This window comes from Papaver somniferum, chromosome 3, assembly GCF_003573695.1.
Source record: "Papaver somniferum cultivar HN1 chromosome 3, ASM357369v1, whole genome shotgun sequence".
Lineage (NCBI taxonomy): Eukaryota > Viridiplantae > Streptophyta > Magnoliopsida > Ranunculales > Papaveraceae > Papaver > Papaver somniferum.
The window spans coordinates 226,415,911-226,427,718 of record NC_039360.1 but is presented as its reverse complement, the minus strand read 5'-3'; the positions used below and the strand labels follow the sequence as shown (position 1 = coordinate 226,427,718).

General features: G+C 38.4%; 1 protein-coding gene across 1 annotated transcript; it reads right to left on the bottom strand.

The window, feature by feature from the left end:
• Positions 1-437: 437 nt before the first annotated feature.
• On the bottom strand, positions 438-1,910 carry LOC113360753. Its single transcript, XM_026604220.1, has one exon. The coding sequence runs from the start codon at positions 1,908-1,910 to the stop codon at positions 438-440; it is 1,473 nt and encodes a 490-aa protein (XP_026460005.1).
• Between the last annotated feature and the right edge of the window lie 9,898 nt (positions 1,911-11,808).

The following is an 11,808-nucleotide window of genomic DNA, read 5'->3' as shown; positions in this document are numbered from 1 at the left end:
ATCTGTGAGTCGGTTGAGTTTTTGCGGACTGTTTCGTGAACAGGTCCTTACAAGTTCGCTAGTGTCAATGATGTATCGCCTTCCTCCATTTATCTCTGACATCCTAGTTATGCCAAACATATTTGGTTGTGGTATGATTCGCCATGGGTATGCTTGGCCCGATTCCTTAGAGATCGCCTGTTGGTGCATTAGTGTCACCTTGTTCTTCGGACCAGTTCTCACTTGGTTTTGGTATTCTCCCATGTTTTCTTCGGTGGTGCCTTTTTCTTTTTTCTTTAAAATAAGAGAGGTTTCAACCTTTAGGTGGAGGTTAGATTCGCGCTCTCCCTCATCAGGGAGGTTCTGTGATTGCTATAATGGCCATGTACGTGACCCCGAGGTTATAGTGTTGCACGAGGCTGGGGCATTGTTCGATCATTTTGGCTCATTAGTTATTGCTATGTAGTCATGAATTTCAGCCAAGTTATTGGTCTGGCCCTCCTTTCCTGCGCCTTTGGGGAGTTTACTTTGTTCTCGCCGTTCTCGACGTCCATTTTGTAGAAGTATTTTTCCTCGCCAGAGTCTCCAATGATTTCCGCAACTCCATAGGGCGTAGGGAACCTTAGACTTTGATGGTAAGTCGAGGCCACTCCCTTGATCCCATGGACCCAGGATCGGCCGACAATAGCTGTGTAGGGTGATAGTATGTTTACCATGCAGAAAGTGGTTAAGGTGAGGATTTTTCCCACCCGGATTTCTAATTTCATCTCGCCCCTTGGGTGGGTTGAAGATCCGTTAAAGCCAAATATGTTGTAAGTAGAGGGTATTAGGCAATCATCTCTAAGACCCGTTTGTTTGAATGTTTCATAGGACAGGATCTCGACGGAACTACGCCTATGGATTAGGATTTTGGGTATTGCCCATGGCAATGCCTTAGTTTTTTCCTCCCCGCCTTCGTGTTCGGGAAGTGCAATGGCCATCGTGATGGCTACGCTGAAAACTTCATCACCTGCGAAGTTTCGTTTGTGAATTCGTCCAGTAATATTTCCTTCAGGCGTGGGGGAAACGATTGCCGAGTGCGATATTATATTGCACTCTAAATGCTGCGCCTCACGGGGGATTTCCACACGATGTATGGGTGTCCCAACGGTGGGTGGGATTGCTGGTTGCGCGATATACTCCTGGAGCTTGCTTTCGTCGATCATTTCTTGCACCATATTATTCAAGTCCCTACACGAGTCTGTCATGTGGCTATGGAATTGATGGAACTCCCAGAAGTCAGTTCTATTTTTGGCCCGCTCTGGCTGCTGACCTCTGTTCCATGGGTAAGTGATTTTATGTTTTCCATCGATCTTCTTAAGGATCTCGGATATGGGCGTGTTCAGTTTCATGTAGACTGGGTCTACAAACTTTTCCTTCTTTTGCTGGGCCTGGTATCTCCCTTTCCATCCTCCAGTCCGATGTTTTTCGAACTGTGTTGACCCGTTGTTGGATCGCCCAGCTCCTTGGGATGGTAATTGGGGATTCTGTAGTTCTACCACATTTTCTCCTCCATTAGTTCCTTTTACCATCTTGTCGTAAGTTCCGTCTTGGAGTTCTTCCAAGGCTACATAATCCTTTTGGATTTCTCTTAATTTTCCCAAATTCTTTGGCATGGTTTCATACATGCGGACAAAGATTGGGTCTGTCTTTCTAAGACTATTTTTAAAGCCTAAGATCGCGTAAGCTTCAGGGACTTTTCCGATCTCAGCACATAGTTTTCTCCATCGTGTTACCAGGGAGCGGAGTGACTCATTTGGTCCTCGGGATATCTGGAACAGCGCGTCAACTTCGGGTCGTACTCTGCTATTATGAATGTATGTTTCTAAGAACAGCTCGGATAGGTGAGCAAATGATACAACTGAGCCTTTAGGAAGGTTGTTAAACCACATTAGGGCTTCGTCTTTTAGACTTCACGGAAAAAACTTACACAACACTACATCATAGTGATCCCATTGGGTTAGCGTCATGCGATAAGTCCTAAGGTGCTCGACTGCGTCTCCTGTTCTGGTGAACATAGCTGTGAACGTCGGTAGAGAGCATTTCCTTGGAAATGGAATTTTAAAAGATTTTCAGATAGAGGAGATTTTCCTGCCTCCTGCATGACTTCCGCCAATTTCTTGTTTTCTTGCCTCCCTGTAGCTTCTCTATACATTTCCTCGAGCCGTCATAGTCGGGCCTGCAACTGGTCATCATTCCTCCTTGTTTCGGCCTTCTTTTTCCTTCCATGTGCTCTCTCGGGCGAGAAAGAAAGCTCCTGGTGGCGACGCCTTGATCATCCTGAATCCTCGTCTGATTGTTCAGTATATGATACAATCTTGGATCGAGTTTACCTCGAGGTCTCCCCTCGCTTGGGGTTTACATCCGCGAGGTCCTCGGCCTCGCAGTTGGTTCTAACTTCATCTACTCTATTCTTTTCTCGTTTGTGCTTGGGATCAACGTCTGATGATCCATCGGATAGGCTTTCCTCCTGGTCAAGGATGCCCCTACTCCCTATGGGGAAGCGATCCGCTGTTTCCTCGTTCGAGGTTTCATGGACATTGATTCGTTCGTCATCTTGAAGGTTCTCAAAGGGACTTTCCTCCTCGGGGATCTCCTTAACGGTAGCGAGTGACACCTTCTTCTTTGCTTTACGCTTCAGCTTGCGGTTTCTCTGTTCTAGCCTCTTGTTTCGTTTTTCTAATTTCTTCATTCTTTCATCCTGAGCTTCTTGGGCTTTCAGGATGGCCGCGATGGTAGCATTGGCATAGCCGAGGTCTGAAGGGTTGTCCTTCTTGGCCTCGCTGTTTACTGTTTGCCTTGGAAAACGGTCCAACCCTCCTGGTTGGGTTAGATGGACATTATCATGTCTCTCGAAGGGGTTTCCCTCTTCTTCAGAGCTAGAATTGTTAGTTAGTCCTTCCCGATACTGGTCGGGTTGTCCCTCTCCTGGGATCGCACTGTTTAGCATGGTCTCGCCTGGCTCCATGTCATCTAGTCCTTCTGGTTGGGATCCACCATTTTCACCTTGGCTCGTGCGAGCAGATCGTCGCGTCGCCATTACCTTCCCTGCAATATGTGCAATAATACTTAATTTGTCTCTTTTCTCAGAAAGGTGGGTCCCTAAATTTACAGGTCACGTGCAATTGCTAAGTCATAGTTCAGACTGGACTGTTTAGTACAGGAAGACTTTGCAGTAAATTTTGGAGACATGTGAAGATGTCAAAACATTCCCTACTTGCACATGGTGTTAATGATGAAGAAAAGGTATTTTATCAGTCCTCTTTTCTCGAGAAAAATACCTCCTTCAACACGTTATACCTTTTATTAGGAAAAAACCAAATTGTGACAATTGAGCATATCTCCCCATTCTAGGAAATATTTCTCATCATCTTTTGACTTTGGATTTTGGAAAAACTTTTGTGTTTGATGAATGATTATGTACTCATTAACCCTCCTTCTTGACTTAGAGTTGGATTTCTAAGAAGAGGTTTATGGATTATCTTGAGTTCCCTTGAGGATGAAGAACAACTAGTTTTTTCAACTTTCATGTGAAGATATTTTCTTCCACGGAGTCTACTGAAAGTTTTACTCTTTCCGACTCTTTCATGGAGGAGATCGTTTGAGCGCCGAAGTATCAAAAACTCAATTTTCACTCTGATCTTTAACTCTCCTGAGCACCTTGAGAAAGACATTGAAAGCCGCTAATAGAGGTAAAATCTAAAATAAAACTAGCGAAAAAAGTGTAGATCTGCTGATTTTAAGGTTCTTCTAGACTACTTATAAATCTTAACATAAATCTACTCAATAGTATGAAAACTACTTCTCTCATGGAGATTATGAAGATAATATAGAGTTGTTACTAGGGAGGTAGAATAGATCTTCATACCTCCATGTTTCTAGCGCCAAAATGTAGTTGCACCTTTTCTGATGACTACATCCAAGTAAGATTAAAGACTAAAAACTACTAGAACATACAAGATTCAAGATGAACAAGATGTAAAGAGTATAAAAGATAAATATTAACACAAGCATATAGCGTGGTTCTGCTATGAAGACCTACGTCCATGGGAAAGAAGATGTTTTCTTATTGATTATAAGGTCTTACCCTTGAAAGAAGTACAAATATCACTTAGATTTATAACTTTCTCTCTATCTAGATCTCTCTCAGGAATTCTCTGTAGAAAGACCATCTATTGTTACATAAGTTGTCCATCTCCTTCTACATGGACTGGTATTTATAGGCAAAATTAGACTCGTGAAGGTCTGGCCTCGCCGAGCATGTGCAGTCCGTCGTCTTCTTCCTCTGAACCTTGAACGAAATTTTATACTATCCCTGGCGATGGCATGCTGGGTTTCTCCCCGAGTTATCTTGCCATGTACACCATCGTGTTGTTCTTCTCAAGTAACCTCGTGTTGTATCCTTCTCGGGTTATAGTATAGGTCGTACGAGCTCTCTGAGGTGATGTAGACTAGCTCATGCGTCTTCTGATCCTTCATTAAATGCGGTCCTCCTTTTTATACTTGACCGTCTGAATTCATTAGACCACTCCTCACACGCGTCACTCATGTATCGTAGTAGCAGGCATCTCGATTCAGATGAAACTACTTTATGGATTATGATCTGGTGCTTCTCTCTTATCATCTCAGCATAAGATCATCTCCTGAGATGATGACACGTGGCGATCGGGTATTTTACCCTCACATAACGACTTAAAGACTTCATTGGGATTATGAAGCCAGACGAAACTACTTCTATTATAATTGAGCAATCTGATCTTGCCATTTTCTATCGTACGAGTTCAATTGAAAGATTGACTTGAGATTATATCTCCGATAGGGCAAGATAAAAAGAAATCACAAACATCTTCGTTTCATTGTTTGTGATTCTGCAATATCTTGTTTTGCTACTATATGATTAAGATTATTGTGAGGTGATTGATAATTCTAGGTTGTTCTCCGGGAATATAAGTCTGGGTTATCGATTGGTTCCTGTTCACCTTAATTTCTATCAAAAGGCGGAACAAACTCGTAGGTTTATCTGCGGGAGACATATTTATCTATTACCATAGACTTTTTTGTGTAATACAAATCTGTTTATTCAAGTCTTCGTCTTTGGGTCGTAGCAACTCTAGGTTGTGGGTGAGATCAGCTGCGTGGTATCCTGCTGGGATCAGAGACGTAAGGAGCGCAACTGTACCTTGAATCAGTGTGAGATTTATTTGGGTTCAACTATAGTCCAGACTGAAGTTAGTTTATAGTAGGCTAGAGTCTGTAGCGGCTTAATACAGTGTGGTGTTCAAAACTGGACTAGGTCCTGGGTTTTTTCTACATTTGCGGTTTCCTCGTTAACAAAACTTCTGGTATCTGTGTTATTTATTTTCCGCATTATATTTTGTTATATAATTTAAATATCACAAGTTGTGCGTTGTATCGATCAATTTTGAAATCCAACCTTTGGTTGTTGATTGAAACTGATTGATCCTTGAACATTGGTCTTTGGTACCGTTCAAGTTTTCATCTCTCTTATTCAATCAGGCTCGCAGATTTCTATTTGCTGATTGCAGATTGAATTGAGAGATAGATATATTAACTCTTTGATATATCTTAAGGTTGAGTATAATTGTCTAGTTGATTCTCTTGAAAGTATATTGGAGTTAGTCCATAAAGATTGCTAAGCAAAATATTGGACGAGGTTGTTAGACCCTCGCTTTTTAAATTGTTATCCGAGGAGGCAAACACGTTCAATACCTCATAAGTCTGTGTTTGTAAGCGATCTGGCTCTATGGACAGAAATTCTATTTCCATAAACGTACAACCAGTTTTCGATGGCTCAAACTACTTGTGGTGGAAAATCGATATGCGTGCTTTTCTTCAAGCTCGTGATATTCAAACATGGGTACGTGTTGTTAATGGTTATATTCCTCTGCTTGATACAGAAGGCGATGTGTCTATACTTAAGGATATTGGTGCATATAGTCCAGAAGAAATCCTTGCTGCAAAGCAGAATTCTGACCGGCTCATTGCTATCATACATGCCATTACCTCAGATCTTCAGCATCATGTGACTACGTGCACTAAGTCTAAAGAAGCCTGGGATATCTTAGAAACTGTATTTTAAGGGAATACCTGTTAAAAATAAGCTAGTCTTCAAAACCTAAATTCTGATTGGGAAAACCTTCGTATGGCAGATGAAGATTCATTTGATGAGTTTAATCACAAAGTGTCCGAAATTGTTAATGCATCTTTTGCATTGGGTAAGCCTATTGCTGAAAAGGACATCATGATGAAAATTCTCAGATCGTTGCCATCTAGATACAACTCTAAGAAGCATGCCATCGTTGAAGGAAATAACCTTAATACTCTTTCCAGAATTACCCTTGTTGAAAAGTTAAAAATTTCCGATCTTGAACTAAGTCAAAGAGAAAAACGTTACTTGGTAGTCAACTCTATTGATACATCTGATAAAAAATCTCGACATCCTAAATTGATTGATGCAAGGAATGATAATTGTTTTAATTCAACTCTTTCAATGTTCATTCAACAGTTAAATAAAACTCTTAGACAGAGTAAAAGAAAGTCTCAAAAGGAAGCACATTCAATCAATAAAAGGAATAAAAAGGTTCAGAAAAACTATGATGCTGGAACTCATTCCAAGTGTTATAGAAGTGTCCATGATACTTCCAAAAATTCTGATGAGGAGATTAGTGAGATAACTAAAGCATGGGTGAGTACTCTTGACTACTATCCTGAGGAATATGTCTATGAAAGTTCTCTTAACCTCTTTGCTTAGAATCACTGTTGTTCTCCTAACAGTCCTGATCATTCCACAACATACAATCTTACTTCTCCAAAATAGTTTCAACTGGAAAAGGAATCCATAATTAAAGGGATTGAAAGTCTGGAACGTCAACTGTTTATTTTGAGACAATAAATTGCTATCTCTCGCAATTGTGATCCTTATAAGAAATGTTGAACTTCTTCAATTAACTCTTGTAAGCATTACCAGCAAGACGCACCTGATTCTATATCACCTTTAAATTAATCGAATGAAAAAGTTGATATAGAAAATTACAAAGATATACCAAATGGTGTGGGTACCTTGTATAAAAATCAGGATCATCCAGATACCGTATGCACAAGGAATCATGTATTTTTCTCCTCTGTAAAACCTAGGGTTCATAAGAAGAAAAAGAAATCATTTTAATGTTCAAAAGATTTTCCAGATCCATTCATAGTTTTCGAAAATCAACGAACAAGGTATTCGAAATTGTGCTGAAAAGAAAAGGTGATGCTCATAACTCTTCTTCCATGAAGATAGAACAAAGACAAGAAATAATAAACACTTCATTCCCATGGAAGAAACCTCCAAGTCCTGTTTTGGATTGAAAAGATTACAATCTGTAATAAGGTTTAAGGATGGTTCTTGTTGTTTTGTTTCTCGTAGACAAGAACCATAATCTTCAAAGAGAGTTGTGGTAAGTTATTTCTGTTGTTCTTCCAATTGTTTGTATGAGCCTTGAACGGTTTTCCTGTAAGACCTTTTATTTGGGGTAACCAAAAGTCTGTTAGGGTTTTGGTCAAAGGAATTTTTGGAAATTTATCTCCTATCTCTCTTCTTTTTAAAGAAGATTTCTCCTAAGTATGAGCATTTCATTTCTCTCATCTATAATGTCCTCATCAAGTCTTTCGAGCAAAGAAAGTGATGTTTAGATTGTTCTCTTTCCCTCCATGAAGGTTCGTTTCGATTCTTCTGATAATAAGATGTACTCTGACAAACGTGATTCCTCCATTAATGGGAATATTTCTGTCTCTCATTTTGAAAAGCTCGTTGACTATGAAACTCGTCCTGGAACAAGTACGCGCCCTGAAAAGTTAACTAGAATCTTCTTCAAAAAGGCTTGAGGAAAAGATGGAAAACCTTGAATCCAGGATCGATCTGATTGAAGATGAGCTTGATGAACATAGGGAATATGAGAAAAGTATTCAAAGTAAGTGAAATGTTTCAGTTAGGTTTTTTTTAATATTTGTCTAGGAAACTTCTAATGAGAATTTTATTCTTGTGTTTTTAAGAAGGATATCTAGGGTTTGGAATAGCCATTATTGTGAGTACACATAGTATGTCCAATGTTTTCATCTTGCAATGTTTTTGGATTTATTTATTTAAATTCTAAAGTTTATTTGGAAGATGATTTTGCAGTATTAATCCTTATGGTTTCATATATTGGAATGTGTTATGGGATATGTGTGTTTGCGTCCGTGAACTATGATTGTCCCATACGTGGTCAAAAGATATCTCTTTCGTATGTCGATATGCAAGTATTGATAAAAGAATGAATGAACTTTTGATAAATAAAAAAAAAGATAAGCCTATTATGTCATTATTTACAAATATTGATGGAAGATAGGATGAGCTTTTGTTTACAAAGATTATGTTTATTATATGTCGTTATGCAAATAGTGATGAAGAGTATAATGAATCTTTGCTTATTCCGCAGTATTGATCTTCCCTGATCCATTTTTTTATGTATATACTGTGCAGATCCGTAAGTTTTCTTATGTTGAGAATTTCCAATTAGATTAATCATGAATCCTTTTGTGATTAATTTGGTTGAGTAGTCCGATTAAATTAATCATGGGTTCTCTTGTGGTTAATTTAATTGAGATTTTTGGATACAAATTCATATTCTTATGTGATTTCTGGATGTCCAAAGAAATCCTTCTTTTCTTGTGAAATTAAGGTCGCTCTTGTTGTTCTTTCGGGAATGACATTTTATGGGGCAGAATCTGAATTGAACTTGTGCTTAATCGCCATATCTTTGTGGCGACTGCGGCTGTGGAATATAATAGGGGTTATCTTGTATCTTTATAAACTCCTTGATGAATGCATTTAGATTCCAATTTATGATTGCATCTAAAAAAGTTTATATGTGCTTTTCTTTGGTCATGAAGTATCTCCGTGGAAATTTCATTAGGATCCCACTAGTTTTCGTACCTTTGCCAATTTTATTGACAAAAAGGGGGAGAATTAATGTGTAGTTCACACTACAAATACATATGGTTTTCGAATCATTATGTAAGGTGATGTGATTTGTAGATAGTGGTAAAAGTGGTTCGATTCTCAGACTTGTGAAGGATATTAATTAGACTAAAATCCTAATATTAAAATAGAAAACTCACTAAAAATTATAGCAAACTCAATCAAAGATGATTCCAATACTAAAAGAAACACTGAGGCTAAGATTCCACTATTTTCCAAGTTCAAAGTGATTAAACCAATACTTATATTTATGCAATTTTCTTGTTTAATTTGATTCTAAAATATTGCAACAAGTAGATTTTCAAAAGTAATAATTGTAAATACCATGTATGAAGCATCAAAAGTATTAAAACTAAGCATACTCCATCAAAATAGATCACAATCACTCAAATAAAAATCATATTCAATAATAGTTCAAGGCAAATAATCATATAATTATTGCAAATAAAAAGATAAAATAGAATATACCACTTTTTTGTTGGAAAAATAGCTTCCTCTATCGCCTCGGCAATGTGGTTTAGCTCCTCATATTAATCATAATCTCAAAATATGTGTTTGTTGCTCAAAAGATGATTAAAAGAGTGAAAATTAATAACACGGACTGTTTGCAACAGTGTATTGGTGTTGCAAAATAGATGTTACAATGGAACTGTTACAGATAAAATTGTTGCTTTGTCGCAGATTTAAGACTGCCAGAACAGCTTAATGTTCTTCAGCTGTTAAACAGTGACATTTTTCTGCGACTGTCTACCGAGGGTCAATGTTCTTCAGCTGTTCTTCTTCTTCAACAGTAGCAGCAGCAGAAACAGAGTTTGGTAAAGCTCTGATTTCTTCTTCTCTGGCTCTCCTTAGGTTCCCAAACTCTCGACACCTCTTTTATATGACCCAAGACATCTATTTATATCAAAAATACCGATTAAATCTCTCTCAAATCTTCCAAAATCTCTTTCCTTCTCTTCACGGCCAAGTTGCGACAATTTCTTGTTTTAGGATTTCTACGCGTTTCTGAGCTTTCCTTTTTATTCTAAACTCTTCCTTAGATAGATACAAATCTTTGGGAAGGTTACAGCGTTTTAATCACTCTAAAATTCCCTAAAACAGGTCACACACGTGACTTTCCATATTTTCTTGTTGTGAGAAAAATCCGTCGTTTGAGCCCAATCTAATCGATTTAAATACCCATATCAGATTCCTAGACCCATAAAGAGTCTATCCTATGAAAATCAGAGGTTTAATCGACCTCAAACTCCTCCAAATCACGATTGCCAAAACTACTCTTTAACTACATTTTTTCCCTCCAAAACCTGATTTTTGAATGTTGAAGATGGTTGCCCCTTATCCAGAGTAGGGGTGCGATTAGCAGATGCCTGGAAATGGGATGCCCCTTAGTAATTAGGTTACCCCTTATCCAAAGTGAGAGTCTGGATAGCAAATGTCCTCCGGGTGCTTTCCGACAACTTTTCGAGCCAATTTTTTCCAAAAATGTTTATTAGCCAAAAATACCTACAAATAAATAAAACACCATAATAAGTACAAAAATGAGCCCTAACAATATATAGAATCGAGACAAATCGGACACAAAAATGTGTCTATCAAATACCCCCAAACCTATTATTTGCTAGTCCTCGAGCAAAAATAAAATAGAAATAAAATCCTAACTCACTGTCGCAGGCATCGTCGATTGCATTTAGCGTATGCAATAAGCCTTTAAACCCCTAGGTGTCCCTAGTGGCGGAGTGTTGTCTCCGGAGGGCTTACCAGAGGTACACCCACAAAACCTTTTTACTCCAGACCCTAGCTATCTACACAGAACCTTGGAAGGCACTAAAGAATCTCCTTGGTTGGCATACTTATTGACTACAGGAGGAAGTACCCTGATGCGAAATTCCAATTGTTGTACACGAGTTTGTACTCAAGCATACTAAAATTCATATGAAGTGACAGAGCTCTACTCAGATAGTCACACTATGGACATCAATATCCGGAGTCAAAACTAATCACATGGATAGATCAAGAAGATGGATATAGAAAAACATAGATGGTTTTGATGTTTACTAGGTGAATGGTGTTTCTCATATCTGTCTGAAGGCCTCCGCCAAAATGAACCTATCCTAATGGACTGAGATACTAGTATGACTAATATCAACACACTGACATATACAAGGGAACCAGTGATTGATAATCCTAACTTTAGGTCAACACAACTGGCATATACAAGGGTTCCAGTGGTCGACTTTATTGAATTTATTCCAGTTGGTCAGATGGTCTGGTCTTTTTTTTTCAACTCTTTTTTTTTCTACATTTTTTTTTTTTGCATCTCAATCACTCTAATTCACCCTAGCATTGGTAACAACTTGAATCGTGAGCCCCACCTAATCACCTAGAGAAACACAGTTTAAAAACAAAACAAAAACAGAAGTGAAAAGGACTCAACGAGATATGGTGAAACTATCATGTTATTTCTAACACCTGAGCTCTGTGCTTTTATGAATAGACTCTTTAGATGTTTCCATCTAGTCAGATTGGTTCCTCAACTCCTACAACCAAAATGCTTCCATCCACTTATATTGGTTAGTGCCATCCTTAATAGGGATAAATTTCTAGGCTCTGGAGTTTATTTCTTGCAACGAAAAGGTAACAAAAAGTTCTACCCCACCCCCAAACTTAAATCTAACATTGTCCTTAATGTTTCTAATCAAAGAACAGTACCAAAAATATAAGTAACAAGAGAAATAATAAAGAGAGAAGTCGGAAAGATAGTACCTGGGTGA

Excerpts from the sequence above, each read along its gene's own strand:
- LOC113360753 (XM_026604220.1), bottom strand. The coding sequence starts at position 1,910 with ATGTGGTTTAACAACCTTCCTAAAGGCTCAGTTGTATCATTTGCTCAC.